At 30.8% G+C, this 20,936-nt stretch overlaps 1 protein-coding gene across 1 annotated transcript in view; it reads right to left on the minus strand.

Annotated features, from left to right (window-relative positions):
* The window catches only part of kl-2 (dynein heavy chain 2, axonemal kl-2), a 408,181-nt gene that overhangs the window by 124,478 nt on the left and 262,767 nt on the right, over positions 1-20,936 (minus strand). The window contains exons 57-59 of the mRNA XM_075354141.1: positions 17,462-17,607; positions 11,392-11,522; positions 5,884-6,080 (exon numbers count right to left, since the gene is read on the minus strand). Coding sequence (XP_075210256.1) covers positions 5,884-6,080; positions 11,392-11,522; positions 17,462-17,607 — 474 coding nt within the window. The remainder of the gene's footprint in view (positions 1-5,883; positions 6,081-11,391; positions 11,523-17,461; positions 17,608-20,936) is intronic.

Below are 20,936 nucleotides of genomic sequence, written 5' to 3' on the forward strand. Positions count from 1 at the left end.
ATTACTACTGCTCTACTGATCATCTGGACCTTAAAAACTGCTGTTCCTTTCCAAGGCCTCCTTTCCAATCTGGTTCACGGTTTCTCTCAAGAACATTAAAAAAATAATTAACAGATAAACACATCATGGTTCTCCCCTGAACTTCTTTCTGCTTACTTTCTGGAAGGTAGAGTTTTAAATTTTTTTCTCTCTTTAGGTAGTAAATCTTCCTCTTTTTTACCTCATAGTTGTTCTTCTGCTTCACTGTGGTTAGTAGCCCAAAAAAGTAGTCTCTCAGCCACTTCTTCAGTTTATCTTCTTTAACTAGATCATTACTTCAATCTACTTATTATTCAGACATGTCAATCATGACTTTCTTTCTCCTGAGCAACTATCCAAACTTTCCCATTTAATGTCTGAAAATTCAAAATCGTAACTAATTTTCATTTCTTATTTTTTTGTAGGATTTTTTTTAAAGCATGTAGTTTATTAATTACAGGGTTGCTAGGATCGCATAATTTCAATAAAGTCTTGTTAGCCACCGACTAAGAGTTCCTGAAGAGAATACATAGTTGTCATTGTACTTCAGCCCCACACCCAAACCCTTATTTCCTGCCATTGCCTGTCTCCCACAATGGTGGCAGAGGTGTTCAAAGGTGTACGAGATTAGTGCATATATGAATGGTGAATATTAAATTTAGTATGACTGGAGTTTTACAAAATGTTATTATTAGTGTTATGTTATATATATATATATATATATATTTTTTTTTTTTTTTTTGAATAATGTAAAGTTAAGAAGAAAGGTAAGAAGAGGTGTGAGTCATAATGTAGAACAGCAAATGTGGTCCACCATAATATTGAACCTTTGATCGGGTTGCTATTTCTTTCTTAATCGATTTTTTTACAGGTAGAAAAATCACCCCAGTCAAGAGAAGACTAAAACTCCCCTTGAACTTTCATCATCATAGTAGATTTTACATTCATCATATTTCATTATAATGTAGTATATCTTTTAGTATAATGATATATTTTTACTGGTTACATTTGTCCCCATTTCTGTTCTTAAATCAGGTAAAAATAACCATATATATATGGACGAAATGATTCCAGAACCGATTTAAACTTTTCTCCATACTTAAAATCTCAATTAAGAAAATTGATTCGCGCCTCCACGTTGGTTCATCTGGATAACCAGTTAGAAATGTGGAGATTTCTACTGGTGAACTAAATCGGAATCACCTCTCTGGATCACATCCAGAGTTGTAACTCGGGAATTTATTCCCACCCAAGGCTGACTTGCCTTTGAAAGTCAAATATGGAAGGTCCTTTAAAAAAAATCCACCGTCCGGTAAATACCAGAGAAGGCTGCACTCGGATCCGGTGAGCAGCTGCTTAAAAGATTACAACGAATTGGAGCATTTGGAAACACCCCAAAACAACACAACTTCAAAATTGAGGATAAAACACAAGCAAATAAACTACATTGCCACTCACAACATTAATTCTCTAACTCAAACCGGCAAACTAAAACTCCAACAGACATAATGGACAAACAAAAAATCCTAATATTCAAAAAATCCTAATTCAACCTTAACCCTAAAATCAGCCAATAAATTCTACACCATAATAAATGTCCATGCTCCCACCAATGACAAAACTAATCTTAAAAAAGATAGAGAAGAGATGGATAAATTCTGGGAACTTCTTGACCAAACTGCAAACAACATAAATAAGACTCACACCAAGATTTTAATAGGGGACTTTAATGCCCAACTTTGTAAAGAACGAAGATATCATGATATTATTGGAAAATGGCCTGCCCAGAAGAAAACTAACAAAAACAGCCAAAGACTTGTCGAATTTTGCAGAAACCATAATATGATCTCAAAATCCACCTATTTTATGAGAAAACCAAAACAAATTGAAGACTTGGAAACACCCAGATTGGAAAAAAGGGGGATGGCAACTCGATCATGTTTGAATGGATCGGAATTATCACAAGGAGATTTATAATGTTAAAGTCTTGAGAGGAACAGATACTGGATTGGACCATTACTTAATTAAAGTTAAAATAAAATTCACCCCGCATAAAAAGAAAAACTCCCAACCTAAAAACAAAAGAGCTTATGATCCACATAAATTAATAAACAATGCCATCTTTGACGAAACAAAAAAAAAAATCAAATTAACTAATAATTTAAAAGAACTGACATCCCAATTGAAAGAAATAGCTGAAGAACTAGCCCCTATAAACCCAAGAAAAAACACCAATGGTGGAATGAAGAATGTGACAAAGCATTCAAAGACCGACACCGGGCTTGGATCAACCACCAAACCCAGAAAACTGAAGAATCTAACCATGAATTAACCAAACAAAGGAAAATAACTCAGAAAATTATAAGAGGAACCAAACGACAAGCCCAAAAAACTTGATTCAGCTAATAGAAGAAAGTTCCAAGAAAACTAACTCCTGAGACTATTATAAAATTTTTGGTCAGGCTCTTCAAAGATATGAACCACCCACCCTTATGCTGAGAGGAAAAAAAGGAAATATGGCCCACACCAATAAAGAACACGCTGAAATTTTGGCAGAAACCTTCAATAGACTCCTCAACTATGACGACCCCCAGAGCTTTTTGAGATTGACACTGAAACTCCAGTTAAAACTTCACCGGTAAATATCAACCCGCCAACAATTCAAGAAGTTCTCGCAGTCTTAAATGAAATAAAAAACTACAAAGCAAGCGGAGAAGACCAGCTTTTCGCAGAACTCTGGAAACACTCATCAGTTTTTTCAGTCAAAACTTCCCTACATCTATGCCTCGTGAAAATATGGAACGAAGAAAAACTTCCAGAACACTGGACCACAGCCCTCATTCATTCATAACATAAAAAAGGGGATAAAACTAATCCGGAAAACTACAGAGGCATATCTCTCCTGGATTGCGCATACAAAATCCTGTCGAGAATCATATACAACCGATGCAAAGACCAACTTGAACTGGAACTTGGGGAATACCAAGGGGGATTTAGGCCATGGAGAGGTTGCCCGGAGCAAATAATATCCCTAAAACTTATGATGAATTTATATAAAAGACGGAAAAAGCAACTAATAATCACCTTCGTCGACTTTAAAAGGGCCTATGATTGTATACACCGACCATCCATGCTGAATATTCTGAGAAACCTGGGCCTTCACCCTAAACTCGTAAACATGATAAAATTAACTTTAACCAATACCCAGTCCAGAGTGAAATTCAGAGGTGAACTCTCTCAACCCTTCTACATAAAAACTGGATTGAGGCAAGGAGACGGCCTCCCACCACTCCTTTTTAACTGCGCCCTCGAATTTGTCATGAGAAAATGGTATGAAATAAATCCCAAAAATATAAAAATGGGTACTAAGAAAAATGTCATCACACTAAATTGCCTAGGATTTGCAGATGACCTCACTCTTTTAGCAAATAATATTCAATAAGCCAAAACACAAATCATGAGCCTTAAAAACCTAGCACAAAAGATAGGGCTTCATATTTCTTTCGAAAAACTGAACTAAAGGCCATAGATCTTCTGGTAATAGAGCACATTACAGTAAACAATCAGAAAATTGAAATGGTAAAAAAATTTAAACATCTAGGGGAAATAATAACTTATAATTTAAATGAAAAAGTGACATTGCAAAACAGGACAAATAAAATGATTAAATCCCAAAAATTAACTTGGTCAACATATAACAAAAAATGCCTTTCTGCTAAAACAAAACTTAAACATTATAAAACTGTAGTTCAGCCAGAAGTCACCTATGAAAGGGAGACCCTTTTCAAAATCACTCAGAAAAACCAAATTGATAAAATTTTGAAAATAGAGAGGAGAATTGTCAGAACGTGTATCAATAAAAAACACCAAAAAGAAGGCCAATGGTGGATTGTGCCAAATGAGGTGGTGTATCGAGAAATAGAGCCTGTTATTGATACTATGTGGAAAAAAAGAATCTCTTTCTTTGGTCATCTCATAAGGACACTGGAAACAAGACTGTCAAGAAATATCATTGAAAAGCTCTGGTTCCAAAAGCTAGAAGTAGGATGGATCAAAGAAATTAGAGAAGATATGAAAGAATTGGGAATTTCCCTGACTGACCTACAGAATAAAACTGGAAAAATTACAAAGCTAAAAGACAAAAGCATTAGATTTAAACAAAAGACAGACAAACGACAAAATACAACAAAGAGGGGGTTTATGGATGAAGAAAAGAAAGCAAGATATGAACAGATGAAGAAATACTGGGCAGCTCGGAAGAGTAAAATAACACGCTTTTCTCAGAAAAGATCCAACTAAAATTGACTTAAGTGGTCCCATGTTGGCCGTAAAAGCATAATAATAATATATATAATATATCTTATTTCGTATATATATATATATATATATATATACATACACAAAGAGATGTATAACCATGCGAAACTGTAACACCCATGCTCTTTCCAGCCTGCCTGCCTTAAGGAGGTATTAAGAAAGCTGGAATGGGAAGAAGAGGAGAAAGGCATATGAATAAATTATGCATATCTAAACCAAATGAGAGTCACAGATGATGTAGTTCTCTTCTCACAAGTACCAGAAAAATTACGAAGACACTTACAGGAAGTGGAGGTGGCTGACACCAAAATTTGATGAAAGAAAGATTTTGTCTCTGAAGAAGAATTTTAAAGGTAGATTACTACATATATCTTGCCCAACAGATGACAATTGAGGGTGATTCAATCAAAGAAGTTGAACGATGAGTTTAGTTTGGGTGGCAGGCATTTGGAAGACTTAACATCATTTTCAAGTACCCCTTTTGCCTTAAAAAGAAAGTTTCAATCACTGCATCCTGCTGATCCTTAACTTTGGAAGTGAAACTTTCATTAACCATTCAATCACTTCAGAAGTTGCACAAAAAAATATGGAATAATGTACACTTGGAGTTACCAGACAGGATCGGAAGACCTGTAAATGGATCAGAGAATAGATAAAGTACATGATATATATCATCATGAAAGTTGAAGAATTAAAATAGCAGTGGGCAGGTCATGTAGCAAATAGAACTGTTGGCAGATGGACTAAATTAGCACTTGAATGGATACCACTAGATATTAAACGTCCACAAAAAAGACCAAAGGCTTGTTGGATTGACAATATTATAAAGTACATTGGATTGAATTGGTAGAAGAGAGCACAAAACCATATTGATTGGAAACGTGCTGAAGAGACCTTCATCCTGCAGTGGTTCAACAACAGTTGAAATAATGATGATACAATAAATAACCAAGGATGTAAATGTAAATTACAAATGCCAACATTTACATGCACACAGAACAAACTAATATGGTATAAGTTGAGTGTATAAAAGTCATCATTTCGAACTGTTGAAAATATCCAAAATACTGAAACAAATTAGCTGATAGCACATTTAACTGAGATTTTTAGTACTTATTACTGACAGTGGGTATTTTTATTACTAGTTTCATTATGTTTTGGTATAGTACATATATAATTCCCAGACAAATTCTCCTAAAATAGCAGATGAAAAGAAGATCATCTATGATTACAATATGTTACTGTCACACATAAGACACAGTATTAATTACAAAAAAATTCTACTAATTTTAATCTTACATACTGTAATGTCCTTCTCCTCTTTTCTCTGGTAGCGACTCACACAAATGAAGAAAAATCAATTATAAAATTAAAAACATTTTTTAAAGACTAAGAGAAAAATTAAATACAATATCACATATTGTAGTATCTGTGAAAAAAAATAAATTAACAAAATAATAGTAACTTTTTGTTACTTATTATTGTGACTAAGGATTAATAATCATTAAAAATAATTTTTGTGTGACTAAGGATTTATTTTCAACCAACCAACATTGCTTCTTCAAGAGCAGGCATTGCCTCCTGCAGATCTGCCAAAGCAATATCTGCTAAATGCTGGCAGACTTTTTCTTCTTCCTTTATACGTACACTTCTGGCTGAAACTGCTTTTTGCTGGTCATCTGCTTCTCTCTTTTGATTTAAAATAATCACCAAGAAATCATCACATTCTACTGTCATATTATTCACTGGAATAAAGATGATAAATATTATTTGAAAAAATGAATATGTATCAATCTTTAAAACTAATATTTTAATACAGACATTTTCAGTCAACTGAAGTTCAGAAACTGGTTTCTTAACACTGTTAATGAATAAATCTACGGGAGAAATACAATCACGTCCAACTACACTAATAATCATAGCTTCTGACACATAAAATTTTTATTGTAATTTTTTATGTTGAATTAAAAAATGCAATTAGAATTTTTCTATCACTCACAGTTTAAAAAAGTTTAAAAACAAAAAGTTTTGCTTTTGCAGAATTCTAAATACTGGTTACAGTAAAAGTTCCCAATATCAGACATGGCTCAGGAAAAAAAACAATCTGTCTGTTACTTACAGACATCCGCTATTCAGAAAAATGTGAACACAGCATTATGTTCACTTATCGTACAGCATAAAACAACAATTTGAATAGAACAGTATTGCATATTTATTTCATGTAAATTAAAATTAACAAAAAATAGTTGCTAATTAAAATGACTATAAAAAATGAAGTTTTTTTTAAATTGTTTTTCTGAAAATAAAACACTGTTCTCTATGTTCATATTTTAATAAAAAAATAATACTGTACTACTGTAATCATTCAATAAAATAAGAGAAAAAAATTACTGTACTATACTTCCTTTTTCCTATTTAGCCTCTGGGAATTACCATCTGGTATTACTTCAGAGGATGAATGAGGATGATATGTATGAGTGTAAGTGAAGTGTAGTCTTGTACAGTCTCAGATCGACCATTTCAGAGATGTGTGGTTAATTGAAACCCAACCACCAAAGAACACCGCTATCCACGATCTAGTATTCAAATCTGTACAAAAGTAGAATTAGAATGCTGGAATTGTTGACTTCCAAATCAGCTCATTTGTGAAGACGTTTGGAAACTTTGTAGTTTCCAAATAGTTTAGTAAGTTCTGTAAGTAAATTCATTTTATTCCACAGAATCTTCATTTGGTTCAGTAAGATTTTCAATGTCATAATTGAAGTTTGTGGACGTATGAAGTTTGTGGAGGTTGACATACTGCAGTAGTATATAAGGGAATAAATATAAATTTTACATTTTCTAAGCTAAAATAGGATTTTTCATTGTCCAAGAATAGTATGACTTTCCTATGTTACCTTCCCATTCTATGATCTAAGCTTAAAAACCAGTTCATCATTATGTCCCCATTCATCGAAGATGTTTTTATTTGAATACGATTCAATTTCTAATGAATTTATACTGATGATGTGGTATTAACCACAATACTATTTGTTGTACTGTTATTTCTGCATTACAAAGATAAAAAAAGTAAGTGGTAAATTCAAACATGTAATTTATCATCTGTTATAAGGCCAGGGCCTAATGGTGAGGATTTGCCTACTGCATCTTCCAACATACTTAACTTTAGAAGATGAATCTGAATATGAGGTAGCCATTGAATTCTGACATGAGGAACAAGATGATCCTACTTTTAAACTAGAATCCTCTTCCTATAATCCTCATCTGATAATTCAAGGTGAATTAAAAGCCGGCCTCTGTGGCCGGTTTAGTACAAATATCATTAGCCTTTGTGTTGTGATTTAAAAATTATTGCGTTATTAATAAGCTTGGCTATACTGAATTTTGTTGTTTCTAGTGAGAATAGAATAACAGGGACAAGACAATCATTATATCAGGAAGGAATGACCAAAAGATGAATGAGTTAAGCTTGGACAGAAAAATATTACACATCCTTCACAAGTTCTCAAAAATAATAATTCTGCTTCCACTCTACATAAAATTAGAGCTTATCAAAAACTTTAAATTGGTGGATAAAATAGTACTGGATCCCATTATTTAAAAAAAAATTTCCTCGTGTTATAGGATGTTAAAAATAAAGTAAGGGTTTTTTATGGGTCTCCAAATATGAAGTTTGATTAGCCAAAGAACTTGATATGACAGACAATTCAAAGAAATGTTAAGCAAAGTTGAAAAGACAGCATGGAGGTCATTTAAAATTGTTGTGCAAAACTTTTAAGGATATCATAAATCCCTGAACTATTGTGACACTGTGAATGAATTATAACAGATATATGGGGTGTAATGTATCTAAAACTTCATTTCTTGACTTTAAATCTGAATTTCTTTCTGGACAATCTTGGTGCCATTTAGTTATGAGCAGAGAAAAAGCTTCTACCAACATATCTCAGTAATGAAAAACAGGTACCAATACGAATGAAGTGCAAGAATGCTCGCATATTATTATTGGATATTAAACAGGGATGTTCTAAATGACAAATGCAAAAGGAAAACAGCTAACACATTTTAGGGAAGTTGAATTGTTTCCTGCATGCATGTAAATTCTAATAATTTTTTCAAAGTTTACCCTCCTATAAAAAAAAAAATGGTGATTGGAGAAAAAATCTTTTTACATATATTTGAATTCAGTGTGAAAAGTTCTATTAGGATCACATATTTCGAACCTTGTGCCATAAAAAACTTAATTTTGTTTCTTAGTGGTATAAGCTGATTAATAATAACTGGTTCATGATTACTAAACCACAGCTATTTCAATAACGATTACATCACTTTAAGAAAGCTTTAATTATTACAAAATAATTAAAGACCTTTCCCTTCAGGACTAACTAGACAAAGATTTTTTTTTAAGATTCTTCAATTTCTAGTTTATAGACAATAAATACTCATAAAGCATTATGTCATCATTTCCAAATAAAAACATTTAAATGGAAAAAACGTTCCTATTTCAAAAAATCTATTGAAAATAACCTCTCATTGTTTAAAGAAATATATTAAGAAGAATATTTATTTCCTTTCAGAAATTTATTATTATATAATTTTTATTATAATTTTTAAAAAATGCAAACATTTCAGCATTTACAGTTAAATTTAATATGTTGTTTTTATTAAATTTAGTTAGTAAATTTAATATTTTTATAATCTTAGATTTTATGTATGAATAAAAATTTGAATATTGTAATTAGTATCCCCATACTATTTTAGTTAATTCTTAAAGTAGTAATTATTTAGTTAACATCTTTTTTAATAATTTGTGTAGCCTTTCAATTAAATTGAAATATTTTACTAACTGATGAACCAACTACTTTTTTTTCTGTTTAGCCTCCGGGACACCACCAAACGATATTATTTCAGAGGGCGACGGAGGATGATATGTATGAATGTAAATGAAGTACAGTCTTACACAGTTTCAGGTTGATCATTCCTGAGGTATGTGATTAATTGAAACCCAACCACCAAATAACACTGGTAACCATGATCTAGTATTCAAATCTGTATAAGAGAAAAAACCTTTACTAGGATTTGAACCTTAGAACTCTCGACTTCGAAAGCAGCTGATTTGTGATGTTGAGTTAACCACTAGACCAGCCTGGTGGGCTATACCCAATAGCTCTAAAAAGCTTTTGAATGCACAAATTTCCTTATAGCTTTAAAAAATTGTTAAAATTAAAAAATAAATATTGTTTAAAAATTATATAAGAGCATTATCATTTTTTCATAATAATAGAAATTGTTGTAAAAAAGACACCAAACAACACAGACTAATGTGTTTTCTAGAAAAAAAGCACATTAAAATCTCAATACAATTTTCAGAAAACTATGTGAATCTCACATTACAGTATCTCAATATATTAAGCAATATTGCTTATAATGCATATTCTATAATTTTTTTTTTTTTTTACTTTTAAGGCCGCAAAGGTCCACTTTAGTCAAAATAATTCAAGTCTTTTTTGCCGATCTTTTGGCCTTTAAGTTCTTAGCTTTTACTTTTTCCCAATATTTAGTCATTCTTAATGATCTTGCTTTACGATCCTCTTCTGAATAAACCCTTTTACGTATAATTAAAAGTTCTTACTTTAAAGTTGGTATTTGGATCTTTAATAACAAATTTTAATTTTTCGGATTTATTAAGTAAATCTTCGTAAGTTAAATTTAATTCTTGCATGTCTTCTTTAATTTCTTTGATCCATAATGGCAGATTTTTTAGACCAAAATTGATCGATAATTCTCTTAGTAATCCTATCCTGCGGTAATCTTAACAAGTGTGCACAGAAAGAAATTCGCTTCTTTTTCATAGTATCAATTAAGGATTCCAAGTTTTTGTACAGAAATTTATTAGGCAATAATCTGTACTGATTTTCATGTTTATATTTTTTGTTTATGCAGGTTCTAAGAATCTTGCGTTCAACTTTAAGCAAAGGTTCGTCCTATTTTTCTGATTTAATCTAAATAAAGTCTCGCTCGTGTAAGTAATTACTGGTTTAACCACAGTTTTGTAATGCCTAATTTTAGTGTTAATCGAGAGCGATTTTTTGTTGTAAGTATTTTTGGTTACTTGTAGCACCTTGTTACTTGTATTAAATCTTTCAGTCCAATTTTGTTTTTTGTCACAATTACAAGTAATGATCTCTCCAAGATATTTAAATTTTTCTACAAGTTCAACTTTGTTTCCATTAATATTCACAGAATTAATAACTAAAGGATCTATAGCCATCATTTTAGTTCTTTCGTAAGAAATTTTAAGTCCAATTTTATTCACAAGTTCTTCTATACTTGTTATTTTATTAAATTTAATACATTTAATAAATATTCTGTTTTTTTTTCTACTTATTTGACTGAAATCTGAAACTCCTTTACAATGCTAGTATTGATTATAATTTGGTTGGAGCAAACAGAAGAGAAAATATGGAGACCAAGAGAAAAAGTAGTGCTGTGTAAACTACAACATCACTAGGGAATATCACAAATTTCAGTTACCATATTTTAGTGGATTAAAATCAATGTAGGAATTGAAGAAAGTGAGATTATGATCATAGTGATCAATATATAAGCTATGTAATCCAGGTAAAACAGTTTTATGTTCATAACTTTTTTTATTCTTTAACCATTTTAAAATAAAATAGAATAATAAATAATAATTGACATGACAAATTTTCAAAAAGGAGGTTGAGGTAAAAACATAATTGTTTGAATTTATGTTGTAACACGAACAGAAATAAATATTTACATACTTATAAAAATTTTTACTAGTTCCCAAAAAGCTAGAGAGAACAACACAAATCAATAAGTCAGAAAATACTTTGTCATAAAATTATTATTCTACTGTTTGGAAGATTCAACTAAAGAAACCAAATAAGATGAAACAAATCTGTCAAAAAAAATGTTTAAAAATACAGTCTGTAATAAAAAAAAAAAATACATCTGTAATAAATCTTTACTTCTAGTCAAATTTATATTAACTTCTAAATCCAAAATATATTAATAAATGAATGTAACTACCTTGAATAGTTGCAGTTTCTAATTCAACAGACATCTCTTCTACTTTAACACGGGTTTCATCAATTTTGGACAAACCATTTCTCAATTTATTGGCAGATTCTGCCAGCTCTTTACGTTTACTAGCAAGCATCCTATACAAAAACAAAACTGCTAGTGAACAGAAATAATCTTTTATTGAATATAAACATAAGTTAACTATTAATTAATATTAGATAATGTTAATTTTTTTTTCTGTGAGTTTACAAAATGTCATACTATTGCAAACTGTGGATGCATTAATGTAACTTGTTTAATGTCAAACAAATCAATTTGTAAAACTAAAATGGGTGTTATTTTTATAAGTGTTGAAAAAGGAAGTGTCATATAAACAATTGACACACACAATGTAATGTAGTAATCTATATACAGTGGCATGAATAAACATAATGTAACACTTACATTAACAAGTGCTTTAGTGAAATTTTCATTTATTTTGTAATTATTATTATTATGATGTGATCTTCATGGCAGAGTGGTAGTGTCTTGGCCTTTCATTCTTTAATCTCGGGTTCAAATCCTGGTCAGACAGCATTTTTCACATGTTACAAAATTCATTATCATCAATCAGTCACAATATGTGGGTGTAAGCCTTTTGTTACTGTTGTTTAAAAAAATATATTATTTTATACAATACTTTACACACACCCACCTGGAGGTGGCAATGAAGTGGTAGAAGTTTCTTGGAGAAAAGCAGAGTAATGATAGTAAAACATCTATTTAAAGACCCACACATGTTAAACACCAGTGTATGTTGGCCCTTGATGTTATACACTGAGCACGCACATAAAATTGACATTTTGTTATATTTCATTCTCTTAAAAATTAATCCTTATTATGCATTCATGTGAATAGAATTATTTTGATGATTTCCCACAGAAAGATAATGAATTTCATGTTGATTTAAATATAATCTTGGTTGGGGTTTTGTAAATAAAAAAAGGAATTACAGAATGATTTTGTAACTTTAAATTTAAACCCACTATTCATAGTTCAACTATTTAATGACTAAACTGAATTGTGAAGTAATTGTTTAGTAGTAAATGTGGATTGTGATTGTCAACTACAAAATTGTCTACACAAAGCATGACTTATTATAAGCATGACTTATTTATTTACACAGGAAATATTCCAACACTTCAAAGTATTCTCTAAAGTAGCTGAGGTAAAGTATTCTCCATGGTAAATGACCAAGAAACAGCTGTCCTTACTCATAATATGCAAATTTTGGTTGCTGAGGAATCCTTGAGTAAAGCCCATATTATGATCATCTGTAATCTATTCTTGAAGGCATCAAATACATCTCGTTTCATGCTGTGTCGTACAACTTCTTTAGTCAAACAAGTTTTTTTTTAAAGGGGAATAGTTGAATAGGTTATCATTGCTCGAAACATATAACCAGCAAAACATCACAATACTGATGAAATTGCGAAAGATTTGTAGCAAAACTGACAAAAGAAACAAAAGTAAAAAATCACAACAAAAAAGTGTGATATATAGGGAGAATAAATTACAGCATGCTTAGAGAGTAACTAGAAATAGAAATTTTTTGCCAAATATTGGATTCATTTTGACTTTAATATGCTTATAAAAAATGTAGGAAAAACCTCAGATGTACTGAAAAAGTTTCAGTTAGTTTTGAAACACTAACACTATCTCGTGGAATGAACCTTGAACCATAAGCCCTTGATTATATATGCAATTATTTCAGCTTACACACTGTTTGAAGTTGTTGACTGAAGATAGGTAATAATTAACAGGAAGGGTTTGAAATGGTATATGAAGGGAAGGATATATGAGGAGTGCAAGGAAGTAAAAGAGTAATGAAAGATTAATTTTTTTTGTCTTCAGGCATTTGACTGGTTTGATGCAGCTCTCTAAGATGTGCTAATTGTTTTATTTCGGTATACCCCTACATCCTACACCCCTAACAATTTGTTTTACATACTCCAAATGTTGCCTGCCTGCACAATTTTTTCCTTCTACCTGTCCCTCCAATATTAAAGCAACTATTCCAGGATATTTATTATTTATTTACACAGGAAATATTCCAACACTTCAAAGTATTCTCTAAAGTAGCTGAGGTAAAGTATTCTCCATGGTAAATGACCAAGAAACAGCTGTCCTTACTCATAATATGCAAATTTTGGTTGCTGAGGAATCCTTGAGTAAAGCCCATATTATGATCATCTGTAATCTATTCTTGAAGGCATCAAATACATCTCGTTTCATGCTGTGTCGTACAACTTCTTTAGTCAAACAAGTTTTTTTTTAAAGGGGAATAGTTGAATAGGTTATCATTGCTCGAAACATATAACCAGCAAAACATCACAATACTGATGAAATTGCGAAAGATTTGTAGCAAAACTGACAAAAGAAACAAAAGTAAAAAATCACAACAAAAAAGTGTGATATATAGGGAGAATAAATTACAGCATGCTTAGAGAGTAACTAGAAATAGAAATTTTTTGCCAAATATTGGATTCATTTTGACTTTAATATGCTTATAAAAAATGTAGGAAAAACCTCAGATGTACTGAAAAAGTTTCAGTTAGTTTTGAAACACTAACACTATCTCGTGGAATGAACCTTGAACCATAAGCCCTTGATTATATATGCAATTATTTCAGCTTACACACTGTTTGAAGTTGTTGACTGAAGATAGGTAATAATTAACAGGAAGGGTTTGAAATGGTATATGAAGGGAAGGATATATGAGGAGTGCAAGGAAGTAAAAGAGTAATGAAAGATTAATTTTTTTTGTCTTCAGGCATTTGACTGGTTTGATGCAGCTCTCTAAGATGTGCTAATTGTTTTATTTCGGTATACCCCTACATCCTACACCCCTAACAATTTGTTTTACATACTCCAAATGTTGCCTGCCTGCACAATTTTTTCCTTCTACCTGTCCCTCCAATATTAAAGCAACTATTCCAGGATACCTTAATATGTGACCTATAAGTCTGTCTCTTCTTTCAACTATATTTTTCCAAATGCTTCTTTCTTCATCGATTTGCTGCAACACTTCTTCATTTGTCACTTTATCCACCCATCTGATTTTTAACATTCTCGTATAGCACCACATTTCAAAAGCTTCTAATTGTTTCTTCTCAGGTACTCCGATCGTCCAAGTTTCACTTCCATATAAAGCGACACTCCAAACATACACTTTCAAAAATCTTTTCCTGACATTTAAATTCATTTTTGATGTAAACAAATTATTTTTTAAAAAATGTCATAATTCATTGAAGATGGAAAAAGATATATCATACTCATGCATGCACTGCCAAAATGAATTATGTTCAGTTATACTTAAAAATTAGCCATAGTAATCCACCTTTACCTCTTACTTACTATCTTTTATAACTTCATAGGATCACTTTAGTCAGTCCATTATCCAAGTCTCTTCTATGGGACAGTTTGGGCCTTGTGGTCCTCAGTACTTTTTTGTACGTACTGATCTTTATGTCCTTTCTAGTGTTGAAAGTGTTCATGTTGTCAGTTTTTCTTGCAAGTGTGAAATGAGAGTTTTTGTTCTTGACTTTCAAATTTAATTTTATTTTATCTGTGGTGACTTCTGGTGTAAGGCCAATTTCCTTCAGATCCTCTCTTACTTCTCCGATGCATCTGCATCCTGTCTTGGTATTTTTTGAGTCAAGATTGTATTGTACTAGCTGTTTCAGAAGTCTTGAATCTTGCATCCTCATATGTCCAAAGAAACCTAGTCTCCTCTTACAGATGGTATCAGTAATAGCTCCTAACTCTTTGTACATGACTTTATTGGGCATAATCCATCACCGCCTGTCTTTCTGGTATTTTTTATTGATGCAGGTTCTTCCAATTCTTCTTTCAGTTTTCTGGGGTCTGTCTGTCTTTGATTCTTCATTCAGGTGGAAGAGTATTTCTGCTGCATAAGTGGCTTCTGGTTTTAAAACTGTGTTTCATTGTCTTATTTTTACATTTATCTATTGACATTCTATATTATAAGTGAACCATTTAATTTTTGAGCTTTAGCTAGTTTGTTTCTTCTTATTTACATCTAGGTTGTTTATTATTATTTCTACGAGGTATGTAAATTGGGTTACTATTTTGGTTTTATTACCGTTTTTGTTTACTTCTTTTAATCATGTTAGTTTTTGGGGCATAATTTTCTCTCAACTATTAATATTTTGAGATCAATTTTATTTACAATTTACAATTTTATTTGCTGTTTGCTAGCAGTGTCAAGTCGTCGGTGAAACCAAGACTGTTTTGATTTTTCAGCCTATTTTTAATTTTGTGGACCATTTTTTGAGCCATTCCATATCATTTCTAGAGTGCAGTTGAATAATAGTGATGATAGCCCATCGCCTTGGTGCAGTCCTGTTTTGACCTCAAATAATTCTGAGAGCTCGCCTCTGAATTTTAACTTGATTGTTTGTGAGGGTCACTTTTATCATGTTTATTAATTTGGTATGTAGTCCAACGTGTGTTATAATTTTTAGTAGGGATTCTTTGTGGATTCAGTCATAAGCTTTCTTGAAATCTATAAATGTTATCACCTTGCTTCTTGTTTCTTTTCCTGTTGTAATACATTATTAGCTTGAGACTAATGATTTGGTCTGGACAGCTCCTCCAGAGTCTGAAACGTCCCTGGTATTCTCCTAGTTCTTTCCTGAGTTGTGAACCAATCTTGTTGAGGATAATTCTTTAAAGAATTTTATATGTTGTGTCTAGGACTGAGATTCCCCTATAATTGATAGGGTCTGTTTTGTCCCCTTTTTTGTGTAGCTGATGGATGAGGGCTGACATCCACAGTTCTGATTTTGCTACTGCGATTTGTTTAAGGTTCTTGACTAGATCTTCGAGTTTATTTCTGATTGTTATTTTTTTGATTGCTTTTTGGTAATTTTCATTCTTGATTAATTGGAGTCCCTTTTTCTTTTAGTTTTAGGGTTGGCTTTTTTGCTTTCTTAGGGGAGTAAATTTACTTTTAATTTTGACTACATAGTAATATGAGCCTACATCTACTCCTTGGGAGGACTTTTACATTGTAGATCTCCTTGTGTAGTTTTTGAGGTTTCCTCTTGAAATATGTGGATTTTTGTGATTAAGTTGTGGTTTGTGCAAAGATCAATGAGTCTGTTTTTGTTTTATTTTGGGTGGACCATTTTCTGAAGATGTCGTGTTATCTTCTTTCTCTACCTAGTTGAGCACTGAAGTCTTCGATTAATTGTTTAACATTGTTTTTGGGGATGTTATTTATAGTCAGGTCAAGTAGATCCTAGATGGTCTTTTAGGGAGTTATTTTTTTATTAGTGGTTGCATGAGTGTTTATTGTAGTGCAGTTTTTATAAGATGTTTTTAGGGTGAGTGTTGAGATTCTTGGGGATTGTGGAATTCTTGTGTGGAGTTTATTATTTTGAGGCTAACTAAAAAGCCTGTTTCAAACTGTGGGACATTTTTCATCACTATCTTCACAGATATACCTTTGTAGGGGCCTATATCCTTGAGATTCCAAGGTGTTCTTATTTCCTGCAGAACCATGATGAGAATTTTGTGTTGGTCCATTAGGCTAGTTATTATTTTTAGTTTACCAGTTTGCATGAGCGAGTTTACATGTGTGTGGAAATGTAGGTGATTTGTTTGGTTTGATTTTGGACTTAGTATTTTTCTGGTTCGTGTGTGTAGTGTTGGGGAATTCCATTGCTTCCGATCGCATGTTATCTTCTAAGTGGCAGCCCACCGTATCCGAATGCTGCCTTCTCTGAACTCTGGTGTTGCTTGGTTCAGCTGGTAGAGTGTTCCTTAAAAGACCTATGATGATTGACTGTCAAAGAGGTTATCTGTGATGAGTTTGTTTAAATTCAGTTCATCAGACAAATTTCTCCTACTGGTTCCATATATATCCGGTGCACCTCATTGAGGCTCAATCTGACTTTTGTTAAAGTTGTTATTTTGTAGAAAATTTACAAAGTCTGATCCTAAACATTATGTCCAAACCTTTGCCTCTATTAAAAAAAAAAAATTAAAAAAGAATGAATATTATACTTACACAATATATCCAGCTACTAATTCTAGATAATTAGTTGGTGTAACATAATTATGGCGTTTTAATTCAAGAAGCACTAATCTTGAAGTTTGTGATACTGAAACATGAATTTCTGAAAATACATGAGCAACTGCTTGATGAAGACGATCCTAAAAATAAAATTACATTTAACAGCATTGCAGAAAGTACAAAAAGTGTAGAAGTATATTTTTACAATAATTTATGTGTATATAATTGCAAGCCCATAGCATCAAAGGAACGCATAAACGTAATGAAGCCAAAAATTTTTAATTCACAAAAAATTACATTTTGATCTTATTAAATCTAATCATAACAAATTCATTATACACATTCAAAGTAAAGTTTATTTCTAATAACTTTTTATACCAAGTTTTAACAAATTTCCACTGCTATACTTCTATAATAGTATAATCTCTCCTTACCAGAAAAAAATTTAAATTTAAATTTTAGAAATGAATATTTTACAATTTTTGTGCCATAGATTTATGCGGTACTTAGGCTTCTAATATTATTATATTAACATTCCAAATCTGGTATACAAAAATTTCTAATTTTAATTTCTAGAATTTCTAATTCTAGATTATGACGGACATAGTGAAGTCTCAGAATAATTAAATAAATAAATCATTACAAACTTAAACATAAAAAACCTTTTTTTCCATCACATACAATTATTACTGAACCATTTAGTTTTAATATTTAAATGTATTTTCCATTTACCTGTTTACTCATACCAACTTTATCATCCAGATTTTCTTCCTGTAAAATAAAAGTAACACTAATAAATATACATAAAATAGTGAATTATTTTTATTTTACCATTTTCAACAGAATTTCTTGAGAGGAGTACATTACTTACACATTGGTATACATCAAAATCTAAGTTTTTATTTTATTATATTTTTCAGTAATGATCCTACAGCTTTACACACAAGTTGTAGATGCAGTTTTATTATTTCAAATTGGATAATGATAATATATACTGAAAAAGAACATTCCAAAAAATTAATTTATAATAAAAAAAAAAAATTAAAATACTTAGTTAACTGAAACTGACCAGATACTGCTCATGATTCTTGAAAGAAAGTATAAACATAAATAAATAAACTTTGTTAAAATATAAAACCACTTAGAGAAAAATGACCAAAAGTAAAATATAATAGTTATTCTAAACTCATATAAATTTAAACAGACATCAAAAGGACATAATTTTAAGAGTGACAGAAAAAGGATAATTTTTATTTATGGTAAATAAAAAATGTAACTGTTACTTTTTTCCAACATTTTTTTGCACTTTCTACTGATCCTTTTGTCACTGTTTTAGTAACTTTTCTCCATTTATGGCATGTCTATCAGCAGCCCCATTCTAATTATTCAGACTCTCCAATACTTTATTTTTCATTCTATTCATTTAATCGTCAAAAATCTCCTATTCAAAAGCCTTTAACAAGATATTTTAAATATAACATCATCTCACTACCTGATAACAGTTTCATTCTATTAAATTGTGTCTTAGCCATTGGTTTCTTGTTTTTATTTCTATTTTACTTCTGCAAATCTTCATTAGTACCTGTACTTTCGACTTGCTCAGTCAGCTCTTCATTTATTTTCTTCTTCTACTTGTTTAGTTCTTCAATCATTTGCTTAGAGTCTCTACTCTTATTCTGTTTATCTAACAATCTTCATACTATGTTCAGTCATCAGACTCCTAATTTTGAAATCAACTGTTGAATATCCTATTCTTCATTTTCTAAAAGTACTATGTCATCTACAAACCTTATACAATTTATTTTCCTTTTCCTATGCTGATAAATTACCTTCTAGAGTATTTTTGATGATATCTTCACAACATATGTTTCAAACAAGGTTAGAGATAAGCAACAACCTTGTTTTATGTTCTTCTTTGGTCAAACTACTGCATTTCTACATTCACTACTCTTGATATTTGATTTCCAATTCATGTCTACTCTTTAAATTAAATTTTCTATCCAATCTAGGTGTAGCTTTTTCATATTTCTATTAGTTTATTCCAGTTGATATAGTTGAGTATTTTTTTTTTCAATTATAAAATATTTATTCCTTTAACTCTTTACTTTTTTATCAATTGATTTTTGAGAGCTAGAATCATGTGCATTTTCTATTAAGTTCCCTTTGTTTTATACAACATTTTACAATTTTCATCTAAAAATGTTACCTTTCTAATCACTTTTGTTAACAACTCATCTACAGCTACAGATTTTTCATTCTTTATACATTTTATTACTAAAAAAAATTTGGCAAATAGCATCTTAAAATCAGAATATTCTTTTCTGGTTAAAATTATATTTTTATTTTTATATATAAATTAATCATAGAAATGGATTATCATGCTTCTACTGCTACTATAATCTTTTGGTAGATAGTGAAGCTATTGTATTTATCAAAATACATTTGATGTGTTTTGTGATGTCAAACTTTGAATGTCAAATGTGATGTTAAAAATGTCAAATGACATTTGTCATTTTAAAATATTTTTAAAATTTTATTTTCATTGTTATTTTTTATTAAATTTGTTTTTACTAATTAATTAGTTTATTTTACAATCAGTTAAATTTTTTTTTAAACATTTATCAAAAATGTATTGACATTATTATTTAAAATGATATAATAACTATTTCTATTTCTTTAAATTTTTTGAATTTATTCATTTTATTTTATATTTGAATTGTCATTTATTAATTAATTTTTATTCACGTAATAACTCTTTTCATAGCGGTATATGAAAAGCTGTTACAGAGATTTCTATCAGAAATTTGAAATATACAAACTTCTATTTTCTCCCAAATAAGTGTTTGCAGAAATTAAATGGGTATTTGACTACTGATACTGCAGTTTGGCCTGAAACTATGAAAACTGGTAGGAGGTTCTCTTTGTTACAGACTTGGTTTTGGTAAATCCTGAAAAATGGGACTAATTAATATTCCAAAAACAACAATGAAGTTAGAAGATTACTCATTTAGTTTCTGGACTTTCATTTTTGCACACTGATGATTTCACTTACTGTTATCATTTTGAACTTACTTTCTGTCATGCCCAAATGCAAGAGGTTCTGTGGAATATCTTCTTGAAATTGTATTTTTTGTAGTACCTTATTTCTGCTCTCTTAATAGGCTTCCCACTCTACTACCTTTCTTAGAACTACTAATGCTTGAAAATGGTTTCATGATATTTTGGGCAAAGACTTAAAATTCTCCTCATTCCAGTATCTGTGTGCTTTCACAAACAAAGTAAAACTCAAATTTTGACTAGTGTCAATTAGTAGTTTAGATGTCAACCAGAAAGTCACACTCTTGGTAAATAGATAAAATTAGCATGTTTGAGTCTGCCTACAGGTCTAATGAAATAGCACTAACTGACATTTTGGAACATATACAACAAATTTAATTTTCAAAATCTAAGAAAATTTGATAATACTGTC

This window comes from Lycorma delicatula, chromosome 1, assembly GCF_047948215.1.
Source record: "Lycorma delicatula isolate Av1 chromosome 1, ASM4794821v1, whole genome shotgun sequence".
Lineage (NCBI taxonomy): Eukaryota > Metazoa > Arthropoda > Insecta > Hemiptera > Fulgoridae > Lycorma > Lycorma delicatula.